Below are 21,498 nucleotides of genomic sequence, written 5' to 3'. Positions count from 1 at the left end.
TTAAACCATTTCCCCATACTAAGTAATTGCTATTCTTTTATTTTCACGTATCTTCCTGTGATAAAAAAAAAATGTATACAAGGATAATTATCACATAATTAAAATTCTTAACTCTTTCCTTAACACTCTAGAAGTAGAATTCCAAGTCCAAAATAATGCACATATTTAGGGCTTCTAATACATAATGCCAAATTAAAGCCTTATTTGTTCGAAATGGACTTATAACGGATCAGTTCACAATTACTTCCTGATGAAATTAAACTATACCTAACACCTTAAGAGACAGTTAAGAATTTTAATTGCTTATGGAAAAGATCACACACACAAAAACCCTTCACTGTTCCTAATCTTATGGTCCCTCCAATTCTCAATTCCCATCAGTGCTCCATAAAGACAGCATTAAACCCTAGGTTTCTATTCCAAAATACAAGAGAAGAGACCACTAAGGAAAGATATCCTCATTTGACAAGTGTCCCAAAGTCACTTCTTGCCATCTTATTTGTTATTCTGGGGCAAGAAACAGTTACAGAGTTGGCAACGGTCTCTGAAAGTCAATGCAGGCTCACACTTAAATCAAGACAATTTTGCCCACCCTCCAAGACCCCCAAATCCATTAGAAGTGCTCAGCACTTACACAGCTCTTTACTAACATCAACTATTAAAATCCCACAAAGGAATGTGAGAGGAATATGGCTTTTTGCATTTTCAGGGCTAGGAACAAGTCACTAGCACTGGGATGAATCGAAGAGAAGCCAGACTCCAACAAGCTCCTCCTATCTCGTCAAGCCAAGCAAAAGCTACCGATCTGCCTTCTCAGATCATAGTCAAGTTGACATAGAGCGCTCCCATCAACAACGTGCGTCATCACCTGCAACCAATTTATACATATATAGGGTCCCCATCTGGCCCCAGATTGACCAATCAGAAACCTGTTCAAGCGAGTCCATATGTGAGGGTGAAGCCCGGAATATGACGGAGGAGGGTGGCAAAGGACTTACTTATTATTCTTGCCTGAGTTTATTCGTCCTATACACTAAAGTGTATAAATGTGCGTGCACACACAGGTAATCTGATTAAAACAACATGTATGCATTAGTGATGGTAGCTCCAGGAGAGAAAGGCTGCTCAGTATAAACAAGTCCCAGATGACTGCTTTTTCTCTTACCTGGCACTGTGTGGTAGTAATGATGCTACTTACACTTTTTTACATTTGTATATTGCCTTACATTTTACAAAGCACTATACCCTTACAAATCTTCATTTTTATTCTCACAGCCATTCTATAATCTAGATAGGGTATGTGTATATCGACTCTACAAAAGAGAATACTACAAAACAGGGAGAGAAAGTGATTTGTCTAAGCTCACAGAACTTGGTGAGATGTTGAGTCAGGGTTGGAATTAAGAACGTCTAGCTTCTAAATCCATTTTGTTTGCACTATATCACAATGGACCTAGCCACCACTTGTCAATAAGTCAATTTGGGCCCCAATTTCAACCCACGAAATCCCAGCGATGCCAGATAAGAAACCACAGTAAGAATGCAGGAATTAGAGCACCAATGGGGAGCCCTAAAGAGTTCAAGTCAGCCCAAACCTGCACAGCATCTGATTTAACCATTTAACAATGCTCCTATTGACCAAATCATCAGGCTATAATTCCAGAGTAAGAGCCAAATACTCGTCAGCTCAATCCAAAATCCACAACAGAGGATGGCAACAAAGCAACTTCAAACTACAACATTTCTACATAAACGTGAGTATCAACCACCCTGTGATGTCTGTCATATGCAAATAAGTGGTTTCTAACTCCTTAGAGCTGGTGTTAAATGGAGTCGAGGACAATTAGTTTTACTCTGTTGCACAGCACAGATAGGCTATACCCTAAATCTACGGCTCCAAATTTATCTGTACGTTGGAATCACCTGGAGAACGTCAAATTACCGAAGCTAGTGTCCCACCACCACAGATTTCAATGTCATCAGTGTAGGGTACGACCTGGGCTTTAGAATTCTTGAAGGAGTCCCTAATGTGCAGTTTGGGAATCACTGTCCTACAGCCAAGCGAGCCAACTGAAAACTGCTGAACCTTATGAGGTTTAGTGCAATCTAACAGAATTTCTAACTGCTTTAAAATAAAACAGACAAATAAGAGCAGATAAAACAGCAAATTAAAAGGGAAAGAAAGTTAATACAATAACCCGGTGCCTATCAGTGTGGCTTTTAGAAACCCTAGCCCTCAAAAACAAATACTAAAAAAAGGGCATTGAGCAGCAACAAAAACAGTTTATAAGCCCTGTACTTTTACTCTCCAGGAGTAAAATGAAGCTGCCACACTAAGGCTACTCATTTAATTTTAGACAAACACCAAGGTTTCTCGTTTAATAAATTTGTTTTCAGCTCTTCCTAAACCTCTCTGAAAAGATTGAGTGTTTGAGGGAATGAAGGGGTCTCAAATACAGTTCGAAGCAGCTTCAGCTGACCACCTTATTTAAACAGCCAACCATACTACCCCACCCCATCCCCAATAGTCCTGGTCCCCATTTCTTGTCATGCTCATCCTGATACAAGACACTACTTGTTCATCTGTCTCTCCTTATTAGCATGTGAGCTCCTTCAAGGCTAAGGCCACATTCAGATATGTATACCAACAACACAAGTGATCAACAATGGCACCAACCCATTCTTTGTAAGTCTATCAAAACATGTGCCCAATTCTTCCCTATTATTAGTATAGAATATTGGCACTGGTCTTTCAAATCAATATATTACACCAGAAACAGATGGGCTTAATGGTGGCTATTTCATTATTGATCACGGATATATTTTTTATCACGTGTACAGAAATCTATATGGAATATTGAAACATTTTTGCAGTCACTTACCACTGTAAGGTTAAGTCAAATAAGTTCACTAGAATGTTCCAGCTCTCGATATTTATAGAGCTTTCACCTCAATACCATTCCCACAGTCATAATGAGAAAAAATAGTCCTGTGAGATCTTAGAAACTCTCAGGCCAGATGAAAGGGATGTGCACTTTGGGCCCCTTTTTCTTTCTTGTACCTTAATCATTTGATAGTGGATGCACGATCACCCCTTCCCTGCCCACAGTCTGAGGAAAGAATTCGTCTGTTTGCTAATGACACAGTTTTAATGGCAGCAAAAGGAACAATCTCACTGCTCCACTGGTCCTGCCACCTAAGCACTGACAGAAAGAATAGCTTAACATCAGCTACTTTATAACACTAAAATCAACATTATTGATAAGCACCCTCCAATAGTGAACTGGCTTATATCCAATTACAATACTAGCAGAAAAATACATTTAGTTACCTAAGAGTAGATTTTGCAACAAACTGATCCTAGGCAGTTTACTGACGAATTGCATCGCTTATAATTAGACAGTAGGCACCCTATGAACATATACTTAAAGTAGGCCAAAAAGGTGATGGGTACAGAATCTGAAATTTGTCCATGTCAAATCCCAAATATATGGCAAAGAACTTTGGGGTCCTGATCACCTTTCTGTGCATGTGTTAGATCAGACTAGACTTGTTTTTGGACAAAAATCTCATCTCTTCCTGCAGGAACTCCATTGTATAAAGTGTGGGGTAGGGCCGCCTGGGTGGCTCAGTCGGTTAAGTGTCTGTCTTTGGCTCAGGTCGTGATCCCAGGATCCTGGGATCAAGACCCACATCGGGATCCCTGGTCCACGGGAAGTCTGCTTCTCCCATTCCCCCTGCTTGTGTTCCCTCTCTCTGTGTGTTTCTGTCAAATAAGTAAATAAAATCTTTAAAAAAAATAATAAAGTGTGGGGTAGTCTTTCATTCAGATAGATGTCCATCTGAGGGAAGAAGGAATCAATAATGCTTAACCTAGCCAGCCCTACTTCAACTCTATCAGCTCAAAGCAAGACCACCTCTGACCAGTTTTTGAAATTGTAACATGGGAGCAATCACCATACCCTTCTTATAGTATCAGTTAATCAATTCATTATAAACATTTCTAAGCACTTACTGTGTATACTGTGTGGACTTTACATAAATAGCTTAGTATCTCATTTAATCCCTTCCACCACCCTTGGGAGTACATGTAATTCTCAACTCCAACTTTCAGCAGAGTCAAACTGAATCATTAGCCCCAAGTCACTCAGCTGGTAAAAGTCAAAGCCGGGATTCGAGCACAGGTCCATCTGACCCACGCTAAGACCCATGCTGACATTCACAACCTTGACTGTTATCCAACAAATGCAAAGGATCTTGTGAGCTGAAAATACTACAGATGTGTTTTATTATAGGAGCTTAGAAACTATGCCCCTAAGAAGCTGCCTTACTCCCTCTCTGCCAGTTGTGGTCACATTTTCACCGTGTGAGATGTATTTCCACCACACCATTCTCTCAGGGAATATCTGGGATTCCCTGGGAAGAAGGCAACTACGTAAGTATTAGTTATTATTATAATAACCCTTATCTCACTATACAGACTATACAGCTAGGACTTTTTTTTTAAAAAATGTAAACAAATGAGTAAGAGACATTCAAATTCTCAACCATCTCAGGAAGACTTAGGAATGAACCAATTTAGCAACAGGCCCTGTGACCGTCAGCCAAAGTGCTTCAAAGCTGCTCGCACTGGCTTGCTTTCCACTGAGAGAACGCATTTATGAATGGACTTCTATGGGTTGATAAACCGGAACCTGTGTAAGTGGTTTTCAAAGCGCATCTGTGTAGTTTTAGTCCGATGCAGACTTCCCCATAAATTTTCCTTTAAAAAAGTTCATAAAAATATTAACTATCATCAAAACCCTTCCTGGTTAGCTCATGCCACTGGGAAGAAGCTGCTCTTCTTATATTAATAATTCTTCCCAGAATTAATCATTGTACATTAGAACCAGCAGCTGGAGTGTTTTGAGTGATAATGAAACCTGTAACAAGGCATCTTCAGCCGTCTTTCCAAGACAATAAGGGAATTAAAATTTCAATTTAAATGCAGAGGTTTGAAACACGCTTCACTGGCAAAATTACTTCAATTAATGTGAGTGCAATACAAAGGACAGACTGCAGAAATGTGATGCAGCAACCAGAAATTATGTCCTTAGTGTGCTTGCATCAACCCAGCGCAATGACTGCGAAGGTCTAATTTAAACCCTACATATCACAAAGCTACAGGCTACAATATTAATCAAGTCTCTGATTTCAATGTGACGGATACAGGCTTCTTGTTGGACCACTTTTAGCTTTTCATAAGCTAACAGCAGCTGTTTACCTTGAAGAAGGAAACAAAAGGCCATGCCTATCTGCGGACATTCCCTGTCATGACAATTTAATTATTGTATGCAATACTCAGGTTATCATATCAAAAGAGGAAATAAATATCCCATCTAGAAGCCAAGTCTATAGCTATCAGAGCAGTGTGAGGGTGAAGCAGGAACTGCAGGAGCTGACAAGAGCCATGGGTCACCACTGATTTATTTACTCTGGATTTATGAACCTGAGTAGGGATTAAATTACTGGCCATCTGCACCTGCCTTACAATGGAAAATGAAAATGAAAAATCTTTTGATAAACAAATCCAGGGAAATTGGAGAGTATTGGAAGACTCGAGGGTTTTTTTTGTTTTTTTGTTCTTTTAAAGATTTTACTTATTTATTTGACAGAGACATAGCGAGAGAGGGAACACAAGTAGGGAGAGTGGGAGAGGGAGAAACAGGCTCCCTGCTGAACAGGGACCCCGATGCGGGGCTCGATCCCAGGACCCTGGGATCACGACCTGAGCCGAAGGCAGACGCTTAACGACTGAGCCACCCAGGCGCCCCCTCGAAGACTCGAGTTTTTGTCTTCACTTTCCTCTGATGTCTTTTAGCAGATTTTTCATTTGGACCCTTGAGATGCCTTAAGTAGATTTTACTTCTAATAGCACACAACCATGGGGAAAGGAAATGTGATTTTTTTTTTTATAGGAAGTCCAATGAAAGAGCAATTATAGACCTTACTATTCACTCATATACAAAAGGCCAAATTGAAGGAAATGTCCAACCTTTTAAGCACACCTTGAATCCTACCTTCATGAAATCGTCACTGTATATTAGGATAAGCCAACTCCTCGGATCATGCAAAGCAACTACCTCGTCTGGAAAATAGGGGTCATATCAGAAAGCTCTCTCTCATAGAGTCATTGCAAGAATTAAATGTGTTAAACAAGTGTAACAGATTTGAAGTAGTAACAGAACATAATGAAAACTCAATACGTATTAGCTGTTATTGCAATTATTGTTTGTTGTTCATTTAAATATTGCAAAAAGGAAAGGTTGGAAACTAGAGAAACTTGCCATTAACAAACACTGAAACCAGAGAAAAATCAGACCAGAGCCCCTAGAGAGGAAACACCCTATTATCTGTTTAGTATATTAAAGTCTTTCCCATAGTTACCCATTTGGCTAATGATCTGTGAACCCTAACTAGATGAGGCGCACTATGCTAAGAACAGGGCAGACAAAAATAAGATATAGCCCTTGCCCTCAATGACCTACCATACAAACAAAAGCAACTGTATTACAAGGAAGTACATGCAGCTTATGGAAACAAACAGAAAAAGCACCTACTCAGGCTAACTATTCTTCCCACAATAAAAACAATACCTCATTTTTTTTTTGAAAAGAGAAAAGCAGCTAATCACCTGGGACATTCAGAGAGCTAATGAAATTTGAGCCAAGCCTTAAAGAATAAATCATCATTTTCCAGGCAGACAGGATTGGGATTAGGTTCAGGGAAATACGATCAATTAAACAACATCTATCACATCCCGACATCAGCAACAAATAACTAGAAGTTGTCATTAATAAAAAGCCACTGTTCTAAAAAAGGCAAAAGCAAGAAATAATATATTTAATACCTCTAAGCAATACATTACTAAGTATTATTATATGGAACATAAATGAAGACATCAATAAATGAGACCTACTCACTGAAAAGACTCAATAGTACAAAGATGAAATTCTTACAAAGTGAATCAATCTCATGACACTTTTTGAGGAATGTGACAAGTTGATACTAAAATTCATATGGAAGAGTAACTGGCCAAGAATAGCACATATAATTCTGAAAAGCAAGGTGAGGGAACGTCTCCACCTGCTATCATCAAGATATATCATAAAATAATAGTAATTAAAACAGCATGGTTTCAGTGCAGATAAAAACAAGACCAATTGAACAAAACAAAGAGCTCAGGGGCAGACCCATGCATACATGAAAACTTGGTATGTGACCAAGATGGCATCAGAAGTCAGGAGGAAATAAATTCAGCAAATGGTCTGAGCCATGTGGCTATTTATACAGAAGATAAAATTAGATCCCTAGTTCATCCATATATGGAAACAGATTCCAAACAGCTCAAAAAAGACATAGTAGATTCTCTATATGACACTGGGATAGAAAAAAAAAATTCTTGAAATAAAAATTGGATATGGAGCACCTGGGTGGCTCAGTCAGTTAAGCGTCCAACTCTTGATTTCCGCTCAGGTCATGATCTCAGGGCTCTGCACTGGGCGTGGAGCCTGCTTAAGAGTCTCTCTCTCCCTCTCCCTTTCCCTCTACCCCTCCCCCTACCACTCATGCTCCCTCTCTCTCAAAAAATTGAAAAAAACTGAAAATAAAATGATTATTCTAAAAAAAAAACCTGGATAAAGGAAAAAAATTTTATTGCATTAAATTTTAATACTTCTTTGTAACAAAAGCCTTCCTAAACAGAGTAAAAAGATGTACCACCAACTAGGAGAAGATATTTCAAACACAGCTGACAAAAGATTAGTATCCAGAATATAAAAACAACAAATGGGGGGGAAGGGAACTTCTGGAAAACATAACTCATATACTCGCCTCTTTCTGGAGGTGACTGCTCTTCCTTCCCACCCCACTCCCCAGATCCCCTCTCCCCCCAACCACCTAATTTTAATTGGAACTGACAATCAGAGTACACAAGCTGACCCAACCTAGACCCTACTCCCATATTTTTTAATTAAAAAATTTTCCTCTGCAAAGTTTGAAAGCTACAGGTCACAGCCCACACCCCTTCTTCTCTCCCAAACGCCCAAACCCCACCCACAGGTGGAAGAAACAGTCTACAGGAGAACACCGAAGACAAGGGGCAGAAGGAACATATGGGTGGCATTGCACACATACTCCTGTCCTTTTAACATATTCTCGGAATATGTTTCTAATTCAAAAAGTAACAGAATGGGGGCAGCCCGCTGGCTCACTCAGCAGAGCACCTGACTCTTGATCTCAGGGTTTTGAGTTCAAGCCTCATGCTGGGTGTAGAGCTTTCGTTAAAAAAATAAAAGTATCATCAAAAACTAATGATGTAATGTATGGTGAGTAACATAACATAATAATAAAAAATAAATAAATAAATAAATAAATAAATAAAAATAAAAGTAACAGAATGGCCTGAGGCTAAAGGCCAGGCTGCAGAGTACTCTTGCTTAACAAAGTCCCTTCCAGAATTATTGCTCCAGAATCATTTTCTTTCTCATCAATTTAAAGGAAAAAAAAACCCAAGCCCTCACATAACAATCCCTTCAAAGAACTTGAGGAACATCAAGTCTATCAACCTCCTAAAGTTGTCTCTCATGCAGATTTCATTCTTTAAAATGGGATTCATTAGGGGAGCCTAGCTGGCTCAGTCAGTAAAGCACACAGCTCTTGATCCAGGGTTGTGAGTTCAAGCCCCACACTGGGCATGGAGCCTCCTTTAAAAAAAAAAAAAAAAAAAAATCAGTAAATAAATAAAATAAAATGGGACTCATTAGCCATCTTCCTCGGAAACTCAAACACCTCTCATTACCATGCCAAAGTGACTGAGGTACTGGGTTGTTTTTTTTTTTTTTACCATTATATGACTTGCCATTGTTCCAAAGGCAGACAATACATAAATAATCGCCTACCATTTCCAACACTGGAACTAGGAAGGGAGCCCATGAGGCTTCACCTGCAAGGGCTCGTGAACCCCAAGAGGGCAGTTTGTAATGTGCTCCACAAAAGCTAGCATTCCGGGAACAAGAGCGAGGGCTCCCCCAGCTGAGTGGAAATGACCTCTCACCAGCATGTCCGTGGCATTGAGATAGTGCTTGCTCGCCATGCACTGTTCCAGCTTTTGAGGCACTTGCTTGATATTCTCAATCTCGTCCAGCAGGTTCAGGACATGCTTATGTTCAATTCCTTCAATCCACAATTTCCGAAGCTCATCCCTTTTGCAGTGCAACAGCATCTTGCACGAGAGCAGATTCTCTTTTACCTACAATAAAACAGATTCGATCTTAAGTCAGTCCAAAGTCTTGCCATCCCAAACCTGTAATCTAGTTAGTTGTCTTCGTTAGTGTCACTAGAAGTAAACCGTTCCTCACTCCCCCTCCCACTTATTCCCATGGTTGGTTGGCTTGCAAAATTCTAATCCTGGTCCTGACACTGAATCACCTGGACGGGTCTCCACCTCTGTGTGTATTTTGCTCTCCTGTGAAATGAGTAAACTGCTCCTAACCTACCTTTGAGTCAATCTAGAAAAAGGGACTTAGGACACAGAGAGCTCTGAAAATATGTTAAAATATCTACCCACTGATGTTAAAGTATCTAAAAGAGAATGACTGATAGAGCCCATGCTCTTATTCCTTGCCCGTTCTTCTCTGCATTTTCTTATTCAGCTGATAAGTCACTTGGACAATCCTACATCTATAAGTCAGCTCAAGTGTAGAGCCAAGGAACTGTACCTTCATCTCAAATGACATGAACATAAGCCCACTTTCCAGAAAAGAGTAGACACATTTAGAGATAATCTCAAAATAAGAGGAACTGGGACATACCAAGGATTTTTAGATATTAAATAAGATAGTTTCAAACATTCTCATAGATCTGCAGTTTGGTAACCGGTGGGGCATAACTCGACAAAACAGGAGGAGGAGGAGCGGGGAGGGGTAGTCATAATGAATCTGAGGAGCACATTTTCATATTCATAATTAAGACTTTTCAATTTTTATGACATGAAATAAAAAGAATCATGACCTTTCACAATTCACAGAGCTACTCTCATATACTTTTGACATTCCTTACATGTATTTTTATTTCAATTAGAATTTAGTATTTGTTTATGGGTTTTTCTTGTTTTTACAGAGAGAGAAGGGGGGGTGTGGCAGGGGACAGGGAAAGCAAGAATCTTAAGCAGGCTCCATGCCCAGAATCTTAATCAGGCTCTATGCCCAGGGCTCAATCTCACTACCCTGAGATCACAACATGAGCCAAAATCAAGAAGGAGGATGCTTAACCGACTGAGCCACCCAGGCACAACCCCCTAACTATTTTTTTTTTTAAGAGAAAGAGAGCAGCTATTTTGTGTTTTGTTTTAGGTAAAGTTTATGAATACATGTCAGGTATGCCAGCTGATGAATTTTAGCAAATGTAAGACATCTATATAATCCAAACCATCAAATATAGGACATTTCCATTACCCTAGGAAGTCTACCATATTTTTGACCATTGAAAATCTTTCTTCTATAAGATTTGGTGTGGTGGTGCACAGACTCACAAATATTATGCTTCTGGTGATTATGAAAATAAATTTCAGCAGTTTTCCAACACACATGGAAAATATAAAGATTGAATACTAAGATCAGAACATTTCTTAAGAAAGCATCTACTCTATTGCTATAACTTTAAGGCAATACCTAATCCTACTTTTAAGAAACTCTCCAATGTAAAAAGAAGCCTAACTAAGGAGACTTTGTAATCTCTCTTGATAAGCACAATGGAATGATTACTAGCTTTGGGGGGAGTCACGGACCCCTTTGAAAATCTATTGAAGATGGTCCTAATTACCTCCATTCCTTCCTGCACTCCCAAAGTGAATAAAAAAAAAAAAAAAAAGTTCTGCTAAGCATAAAGCACCTAGAAAAGAGAACAGAGAGAAGAGAATGGCATCTAAGAGATGGTAACAAAACCTTTGAAGTCGGCAAGAAAGCAGAACATGGGTAATTTAGCAGAGGACAGCAATCTGGAAGTCTCAGCATGAAGTGGGGTTTGCTACCACTGACAGGAGGACACCAAGAACACTGAAGGCAGGAATACAGGGCTCACACCTTCCATAAGGTGTATTTGGAGCCCTGGATCCTCATCAAACCACAGAGATGGGAAATTAATTCCCACCCCCCCCAAACACTGGCCAAATAGAAGGTTTAGGAACTGAAGATCAGAAAGGATCCGGGCTGAGGCGAGAGTGTGAGGCACGGGGCAGCAAACACAAGGATGAGATCAAAGTGGGCCTGTGAAACAGTAAAACCTTCAGTCCCCTTCAGACCCTCAGCCTCCCGCTAGGGTTGCCTCTAAATGTACTCAGCTTGATTTTTAGCTCCAACACAGGAAATGTAGGGCTTTCCCTGGGAAAGGTGACCAGGCAAAAAGTCCTAGAGTTAGTGGCATCTGAGGTTTCACCAAGGAAACTGCTGGGTCCCTGCCCACTCATCACCAGACAAGGCCCACAACACGCTCTGAGCTCCCAATCAGCTTTGTACCGCCCCCCTCTTCCAGATGGTTAGCCAAGGATCACCAGCCAGCCAAGGAAAGCCTGGAATCGGCAAAGTCAGGCATCAAAACAAACAAAGAGAAAAAAGTGCGGGGGGGGGGGGGGAATGGGACAAGCACTATGCAGGAAACAGAAGTTTTTTAAAACTATAATTAATAGGGGCGCCTGGGTGGCTCAGTTGGTTAAGCAACTGCCTTCGGCTCAGGTCATGATCCCGGAGTCCTGGGATCGAGTCCTGCGTCGGGCTCCCGGCTCAGCGGGGAGCCTGCCTCTCCCTCTGACCTTCTCCCCTCTCACGCTGTTTCTCTCTCTCTCTCTCTCTCAAATAAATAAATAAAATCTTTAAAAAAAAACTATAATTAATATCCTTAGGAAAATAGGAGAAAGCACTACATCAATGAAACAAGAATAGGATGCTATTAAAAAAAAAAACAATCAAAACTACTCTTGGAAATTAAAATAGGATAGGAAAAAAAATCCAACATAAAGGCTAGAAGCTACCCTTGAGGAAATCGCCAGAGAATAAAACAAAAACAAGAGAGAGAAGATAAAAGAAAATGAGGGGATTGATCCAAGAAGTCCACTATTTGCCAAATAGGAGTTCTAGGGGAGGAAAAATGAGACAAATGGAGTGGAGAAAAATACCAATAAAATAATAAAAGAAAATGTCCCAGAAGACATGTGTTTTTAGATTGAAAAAGCACACCAAGTGTTCAAGAAAATGGAGAAAAGACCCAAGCCAGGGCACATTATCCTGACACGTGAGAACACAGGGATAAAGAGACAATCTTAAAAGCTTTCAAGGGGGGTGGGGGGAGGGACAAAATCCATACAAAGAGCTGTGAATCAGAATGCATCAGACTTTTCTCAACAGCAACACTAAAAGCCACAAGACAAAGGAATAATATAGCTTCAAAATCCTAAGAGAGAATTATTTCCCAGAAAAACTATCAATCAAGTATGAGGTATAATACAAGTATAATAAAAGACATTTTCAGATATATAACTCTCAAAAATAAACAAACAAACAAACCTTATAGGCACCGTATCTCAGCAAGCTAGTAAAGAACGCGCTCCATCACCACAAGAGAAAAACAGAAGATAGGAAACACGGGATCCAGGAAAGGGGAAAACCGATGCAGGAGAAAGGCGATAGGAACATTCAATCAGTACTTGCAAGGAAAACAGCAGCAACGAAATTGCAGAAGCACAAATAGTATGCTGGATGGCTTAGAGGTAAATATTTACGTAGTCTTAATAAAATAAGCGCTATCTATTTAACCAAAAACTAGGATACACCCAGAGAGACCGAGGTTGAGGGAAGAAGATGAAGTGGGGTAGGGGAAAGAGTGGGAGAGGGACCTAAATCCTCATCTTCCATAGCTGGAAGCTCCTACACCATGTCTAAGATAGAAAAATCAAGAACAGTACAAGCATTTTACTAAGAGTAAAAGTCAGTGCCTCTGAAGTTTGGCAGTTGGGATTGCGGAAGGATGAGGTAGGAAGTACTGGTTTTTGTCACCACTTACAGTTTTGACTTTATTTAAATTTTTAATTGAAGTATAGTTGACATATAGTATTGGTTTCAGGTATACAACACAGTGATAGGACAATCATATACATTATAAAATGCTCACCATGATTAAATGCAGTCATCTGTCACCATACAAAGTTGTTACAATATTATTGACTATATTCCCCATGCTCTACTCTTCATCCCTACAACTTGTGTATCTCTTAATGACCACTATCGGACTTTTTAAACATATTTCTCAAGGCTACTGTTCCCAGATCCTCTTGGGAGTTCTTGGTCTCTGGGCTAGGAACTCCAGCTATTAAATCCATTCTCTCCTAAACCTTACTTAAAATCTGTTAGAATTTGATTTCTGATATTCTACTCCTCTCACCTTGGTTCTGCAATTCTCAGATTTTTCTTTTGTTTAATGCTTACTATAGAAATTGTTAAAATAAAGTTTATGTCATGCAACACCCAACTAGGCTCTTGATCAAGAGAGGGAGGGATAAACTTAATGAGTGTCAGTAGAGCTTGGCAAACTCCTTTCTGATTGGAAAAAAAGACTGTTCTGGCATTTCACACTAGGATGTATACTATGTAGTCAGCTCACTTCTCCTTTTTGCCTACTAACATGGAGGAAAACTGAAAAGGAAGGTAGAATTTCTGTCTGTGTTTAGGGGTGGGGGGGATGGCATCAGGTTGTGTGGAAAATGAACATCACCAAAATTATTCCCTAAACTAAGTTATTAGCCAAAGCTGCAGACATAAGAAGCTACAAGAACTTTTAATATTAGATTGCCCTGGGGCTTCAACTTTTTGATTAGAAAGTCACAGTTATGAAGAAATGTTATTTTAAAACTTGAGCAGCAGGAGGAATACTACTCAGCAATAAAAAAGAAGAAATACTAAGAATCTCAGAAACATTTTGCTGAACAAATGAAGCCAGGTACAAAAAAGTACATACTTTAGTTCTAGAACATGAAAAATTTTTTAAAATAATCTATAGTGATGGGATTCAAATCAGCAGTTGTTTGAAGCAGGATGTGGAGGGGGGGTAGGCAGGAGGGAGGGGGAACACAGAATTCTGACTCCAAGGAAGCAGGGGGGAACTCTCTGGGGTAGATGGGAATACATTCAAGGATAGGTACATTTGCCAAAACTCATTGAACTATACTCAAAAATACTGCTTCTATTGCAGGTAAATTATAGCTCAATAAATGCTTTTTATACAGGGAAGAGAGAAACCGCACTGTAGCCATCAATGAATAACAACATCTAAAATGTGAGAACGGTAGCAAGTTACATTTAAACTTTTATTTCTCGATGTGGTGACAGCATTTTAATTCCATTCTACTGAATTTATCAGGATCATTAAGATTGAAAACTTATGTTACTGTTTGTTCCTGAAATAAATCCATAGAGTCAAGCTATTCAAATCAAGACATCGAAACCCAAGTACAGAAATCCTTCTTCAAACACGTTTCCTTTGCTTCCTTAGACTTCTAGTAACTTCACAGTTGCTCCTAACCACCCATGCAGCCACAGCAAGAATTTCAGTTTCAATATACAAGCACCTCCAGCCAGTCTAATTAAAGCCTATTAGAAAAAGAGAAAATAAGGTTAACAGGCCCCAAGAGGTTATTGCAAGGGGGTATGCAAGATGATACAGAAAGCAGAGAAAAAGAGCTATCTGCAACCCTGCCTTGGGGCCGATAGAGAGAGGAAAACGACCCAGGGCCTCCGAGTAACAACATGGTCGCCTTTGTGAGAAGAGGAACAGATATATGTAAGAGAGGCTGATGGATCCAGGCTTCACGTCATCATATTCAAAGCTTTTCTGATTTTGTTCAAGGATAATGGGCGGAGGGAATGCCTTTGGGCGTGCATAGTATCTGTAATAAGGCACAACAGATATGCAAGCACCCCACTGAAACTACAGACTAGAAATAGTCTACAAAGTTCCCCATAAGCAAGGGATGGTAAATGAAATTAGCATAACAGTCAACGTTATTCTTAATTCTAAAAGTACAAAATTTATTTTCTCTTCTGTAGTTAAAAATAAATCTATATACAAACATGTTCATGGGTATTCTCCTGACATGTGTCCAAACCCATTTTTTTCCAAAGTCTTATACAAAGTGCTTGGAAGGAATGATGTGCAGAAACACTACTCACTGTTCTGTTTTAAAGCCCTTTAGAACAACCGATCACTTTTAAATTACCCTCAAACTTTTATTCCCACGCTTTTGTTCCCTTCGTTTTGTTTTTGTTTTGTTTTTGTTTTTTTAGCTGCCATTCTAAGGTCTTAAATTGTCTGAGAGGCTCCACTGAACCCTTTCCAAGGGCAATACTTCTTTAAGTTGCATATAGTACACAAATATGGATACAGTTAAATTTAACGGAAACACTACCTCATAGTTCTTGTGACTGCCTTCATGCACTCTACTGCCTAGATTTTAAATCATGCTACCACATTATTGCCCACTGTTTAGCATGTCCCTTTCTAGGCTTTTCTCCCTTTCTCATAGAAGCAGCCAGGATTTTTCCATCTTACATCTGGGCTGTAAATAATTTCCTACCACATCCATGTTGCTCTACTGTGACATTTTTTTGTATTAAGGTTATTCTTTGTTCTTATTCTGTCTCTCAAGGCATATTTTCATATAAAAGCCACAAAATTATTTTAAATGTTAAGTAATGAATGTTGCACTACTCAAGGATTAAGCCCTTAACAACTTCATTTGAATAATCACATATAGTTATTTCTAATTACAGGCAAAAAAAAAAAAAATGAGTTAAGGGCTTGATCTAGTACCAACGGGGCAGCTGAAATTGGGGTGAAATGTAAAGTGCGCACATTCTTCACAACAGAGACAAGTATGTTTTCCCTTCAACCTACCAGCTCCTGGGATAAACACGAGACAGTTACTTAGTGTCTTTAAAGAAATCTGACGTCCTCTCATCCACCCCCTACAGCACAGAGCAAACACGCCAATTCAAAGACCAGCAAGTATGACCTGTGCCACCCAAGTCCCCAGCTTGTACCCATTCATATCCATCTATTTTGGTGGTGCTGCTCTAACAGTCATTATTAGGAGACTGGCAGAACCTATGGATTCTGAGGTTTTCTAGTGCAGTAACATGGCATTCTGACTGATATCGATATGTATTCAACAGTAATAGGATAGCCTAAGTATTCCGATTATCCACATTACTTGACCTGATCAATCATACACACTTTTATTTACATCTATTTTTTTTAATCTAGAAAAAAATTCCCAACAGACCTATCTGGGAAAAGAGTCAACTCTATCTGTCATCTCATTATCCCCAAGGACTTAGATTCTACCAATGTAAATCCATATATGAAACTATGATCATAATGGGAAATGTCAACAGTTCTGTGTTCTCAAGCTCTAAACGCATAAACATGAACGTCTTCATCTGCCTTGGTCCCCACTAAAATCTACTCAGTATAGCAGCTAGAGTAGGCCTTTTAAAATGTTGTATCATGCCATTCTTGTGTTCAAAAGCTTATTACAACGGATTCCCACCATACTTGAGTTATGAAACAAGTCCTTACAGTCACCAAACCCCCATGTGACCTGACCCACCACACTGCACCTCATCCACCAGCTGTCTCTCCAGCCACTCTCCCCTTTCCCCATCCCATTTTGCTCCAGCCCCACTGGCCTCCTTGCTGCTTCCCCCAAATTCCAGTCATGTTCTTGCTTTAGGACCTTTCTGCACCTGCCATTCCTTCTTCCTGAGGAGCTACTCTTGACTCTCACTTCCTTCAAGTGCTGGCTCAAACGTCACCTCAGTCAAGCCTTCCCTGACCAATCCATTTAAGCAGCAACTCACGATTCTCCCTTCCTTGCTTTTGGTTTGGAAGGCACAGCACTTCTTACCATCTGTTATTACCACATTGTACTAATTTATGGTGGGTTTCCCTTGACTAGAATATAAACCAGAATGTAAACTCCACAAGGCCAAGAATTTGTTTTATTCACTTCTATACCCCAGAGCCTCGAGCAATGCTCAGCACAAAACAGACACTTCACACAGAGACTCAATCCGTGTGGTTAAATATCACCTACTTTGTTTACATCAGTTCCATGAGGACAGGGATAGGTGTTTTCCGTGGGTACAACCCCAGCAATGAAAACAGAACCAGGCACATGGCTAGCACTCCACAGATATTTGTTGAATGAATCCTCATTACATTCTTTTGGCAGAGAGCAGAAAGAAAATTTCGACTCACATCTGCACATTCTCACTATCTTGCTGGATGTGAAATAATATAGCCCCATGATGATTCAATCATCCCCATTTCTATTTTAAAATATACATAACTATACACACCTATATTGTGTATATAATCCAAAGCGCAATTAAAAACCAAAAATGATAGGGAAAGTCAAGTAAGAAAACATCAGTGTTTCCTTGGTGATAAGAAATGGCCTTTCGCAGTACAAAACTGTCCATTTATACAATAAAAATAAATTCACTTTCATTTTTCCTCCAACATTTTTCTTCTCCCATTTATCAATTATTAGAGGCTTTTTTGAAAGGAGCTTTAGCCCTTTCTCTTCCCAATATTGAGCTAATTCGTAACAGAATTAGGTGAAATTGACTTTGACAACTGTCTGATGTAATAAACACAAAGTTTTCTTTTTGTTTTCTTTTGCTCAAAATTCTAGCGTAATTAAAAATGAGGACAGCGAACAGACTGTGGCTGCTAAAACAGATGTGAAATGATCAAGAAGAGACTCTTTTTCAATACCAGCCAACACTCTCTGGGCAAAGAGGCTATCGACTCCAAGTGATAGGGAGTCAAAGCAGAAACCACTACAGGCTTCCCTTGACATCAGGACAAAGTCCTTTCAGCCAAGCGGACTAATCAGAAAAGAGAAATACCAAACCTTCACCCTTTCTGTGATTACCCGGGGCAAAGCCAGGTCAGCAGCAGTAGACATTCATTTTCTGACTCCTCTTGAGCTTAGTATATTGGGTCAAAATGGACTACAGTTGACTCTGAACTGATCTCTAGCTTTACCTAGTTTCACAGATAAATCCACAGGATGAACTCACCAACTGTAAAGGCAAAGAATTATAGTATTCCTTTTGAAAATGCCCAGTTAATTCTACAATGTAAAGAGGTCATCAAATTGCTTCAAAAAAGGTTAAGAGCTTGCTGATTCTCAAACGGTCCTCTTAGAGGCTGAAACTCGTGTGTCAACAGCATTTTTCAAAGAATAATTTAAGTATCTGCTTAGAAGATTGTCAGGTAAGGTCTAGAAGACAGACAAGAGAACACGTGGGAAAGCTGTGAGCATAGCTGTTACCGGGCAGGTGCGGTCCCAGGAGTTCCCGATCCACAGCGCAGCCAGGGCGTTTCTAATGGTCTGTGCGGCCCCGTGGCCACACAGAGGTGCTGGAGGGGCAGCTGCAGAGTTTCAAGGAGGGGACCAAGCACGAGGCTCTGCATCTCTCACCCCAACCCCACACAAGAGGCAACTAGGATGTCGGGGAGATAGCTCATTTTCAGAAGGGCGGTTACTGCCTAAAATAGGTCTGAAAACCCACAGCGAGGAGCTTAGAGTTAGGGAGACTAGCATCCAAATCCTAAATCTGTTGAGTGAGGAACAGTCGTGCCTGGCAAAGCAGCAGTGCTAAGTGGTAGCAATTACTGTGAGCAGAGTGGTACGAAAAGGAATTAAAGGACTGATCTTCCAAACACAACAGCCAGAGACCCCAGGACTATGATGCGACGGCCCCCAACGGTCAGTTCATCCCTTCACCAAATACAAAAATACCCCTTATGAACCTACTTTGTCCTTTAGGCAGTAAAAACATGGTAGCCAAGAACCAAGAGCTTTTCAAGGATCCACTACAAAAGGAGGTGGGCAGGAAGAGAAAGCGGGCAAGAAGCAGAAAGAGAGGAAGAAACAAAGAATGAACAAGAAATCGCTGCAAAATATAGGAAAATAACAAAACAAGTTACTGCATGCTTGTCACAACTAAGGAAGGGCATTCAAGAATTTCAGTATTCATAAATGATTCGGTAATTTGTAAGTTGGATTTCCTTGTCAAAATCATTACCTAGAATGTCTAATCACTGCAGAGAAGTCACAACCAACTTCAAACGAGGGGACATACTCAAAGCTGAAATTTCAAAAAATGTTTCAACTGTTACAGCAATACACACACACAGAGAGACACACACACATGCACAATGTGTGACAGGAGCATATGAAATACACTGGATACACAGAAATGGGGGCCTCTAATAGTAAGAGGCCCTGGAGTCCTGGAACAGCTCCCCTTTCCAATGTCCTCCCGTTGGGGCCACCTCCCCCACATCCCTTCCCACCGCTACGAGAAGTAGCAGCAGAAGCCAAGGATAAGACACAGGGAGGAGGCAAGCCTACGATGCCCTCCGTGATCCTCTTCAGCCAGGCTTTCCAGACACTGCCAAGCCCCCAGAAAGTGTCGTTATGAGTCCCTCTGAAGGCCGCTCACCGCTATCATGGCACCTCTACACGCTACAAGCCCTGGCCTAACGGCAGGGGTAACAACCACAAGAGGAAAAGGAGGCCCACCTGCTTTATCTTATTTCGGGAGTTGGTAATGCGCTCTGTGATGCTCTGGTACGTGCGAATGGCTGTCGTCAATTCCGTGTAGTGCTGCACAATCAACTCATCCAGGTCATGGTCGCACTTCTCATAGGCTTCTTCGAGGCGCCCCTTCTCATTCTCTCGGTCTTCCACATCATCACTGGTAGACAGGGTCCTGGTGAAGACAGAGACTGTATCAAGCTCAATCAAATTTAAAAGCAAAAAAAGTAAAAGAGGAGTTAATACACGAGCCCATTCACCTCACTAAGTAGGGAGGAAATGGAACAAGTGACTAACAAAATACTGAAGCCGCCTTCCTAGTAAACTGCAAGAGCCCATCTAAGTGGATTTGTTGGTTGCCTATCCAAGAAGCCTTTCCCTCCACTCTCCTTGGCACACGAATCTTAATTAGATAGCAGGCAGCGTGAACTCTGCGAGAGTCTGGTCAGGTCCTGACTTAGCTTGAGTGAATCCCAGGAATTCCATTCACCTTATCAGTGATAAGTCTGACCAATGAGACCTAAAGACTTCTCGGAGTAGTTTTCTTGCAAGATTAACAGGAAGCTGGATACTGGGTTTTCCACCCCCCACCCCCACCCCTGGACACTGGGTATTGTTAAACAAAGCTAAGATACTCAAATATTTCACCCCCCTTACAATCACGTAAGGGAAAGCCAAGAGAAATGCCAAGCTACTGCACTGAAATCACTGGGCCCCCAGAGCAGCCAACCCTGCTGCTTTCCCTCAGGACTTCTCGTTAGGGGTGATCACAAATACCCACTGCTTAAGTCACCCTCAGTTGGGTCTTTTATATAAAGCTAAAAGTGTACTAACTGATAAAATTACTCATACATGAGGAACTGCATTCCAAATAGCTCATTTAAGTGAACTAAATTTGGTACAGAGCCCCCAGCAGCCTGGAAATAAGGTCACATCAATTCTAAAATATGTCACAACAGCACTAATACAAGCTTTACTACAAGACAATCCCTACTTTTACTATTCATCCAAGAGCACTAACAAGATTGATATGAGTCAACAATAACCAGGGAATGAGACAGACACACTTATTAAAAGTCTTTCAAAGGGCATCTGGGTGGCTCAGTCGTTAAGCGTCTGCCTTTGGCTCAGGTCATGATCCCAGGTCTTGGGATTGAGCCCCGCATCAGGCTCCCTGCTCAACGGGGAGTCTGCTTTTCCCTCTCCCTCTCCCACTCCCCCTGCTATGTTCCCTCTCTTGCTGTCTCTCTGTCAAATAAATAAAATCTTAAAAAAAAAAAAGTCTTTCAATAACTTAGTTTGATACATGGGCCACAGATTGTTTCTTTTATTATCTTTTTTGGATTTCTTTTTTTTTTTAGTGTTCTAACCCGTAACAAAGGAACCTTTTTCTCTTATCTGTTGGCTGCAGTAATTTAGAGTTTCATTAAATTCCCTCAGATTTGTCAGCTTATATACATTCAGCATAGCTTATTTCATTTATCTTTAATTTAGGGAGGGGGTAGTTTAGGCTTTTGATGATGGATGCAATCAATTATAAGTCCATCATTAGAACTGCTTTCAGAGATGGTCTATCAGTGAATCAATCACATACCTACTTCCAGATATTCACAAGCAAAATACTGTATAACAGTTTTCTCCCCAACTGTCATTTAGAGCAAGAGATCTTAATTCATGAGCCACATCATATATAAAACTTCCTTCTCAATTTAGAGAGAGATTCAGCAGGCCAGTCTTTGACATCAATCTAATCTCTAAAAAGAATTTCATAAATGTGTTAGGGATGCCAAGAGACCAGT

General features: G+C 40.4%; 1 protein-coding gene across 2 annotated transcripts in view; it reads right to left on the bottom strand.

The window, feature by feature from the left end:
* EXOC4 (exocyst complex component 4) overlaps window positions 1-21,498 on the bottom strand; it is a 718,447-nt gene that overhangs the window by 668,870 nt on the left and 28,079 nt on the right. For both annotated transcript variants that reach the window (XM_027573746.2, XM_027573747.2), the window contains exons 2-3: window positions 19,685-19,874; window positions 9,095-9,289 (exon numbers count right to left, since the gene is read on the bottom strand). In XM_027573746.2, the coding sequence (XP_027429547.1) occupies window positions 9,095-9,289; window positions 19,685-19,874 (385 nt within the window). The remainder of the gene's footprint in view (window positions 1-9,094; window positions 9,290-19,684; window positions 19,875-21,498) is intronic.

The sequence above is a fragment of the Zalophus californianus genome, chromosome 12, assembly GCF_009762305.2.
Source record: "Zalophus californianus isolate mZalCal1 chromosome 12, mZalCal1.pri.v2, whole genome shotgun sequence".
NCBI classification, from domain to species: domain Eukaryota; kingdom Metazoa; phylum Chordata; class Mammalia; order Carnivora; family Otariidae; genus Zalophus; species Zalophus californianus.
Note: the sequence above shows the minus strand (reverse complement) of the source record. Positions and strands in the feature narration are given on the sequence as shown.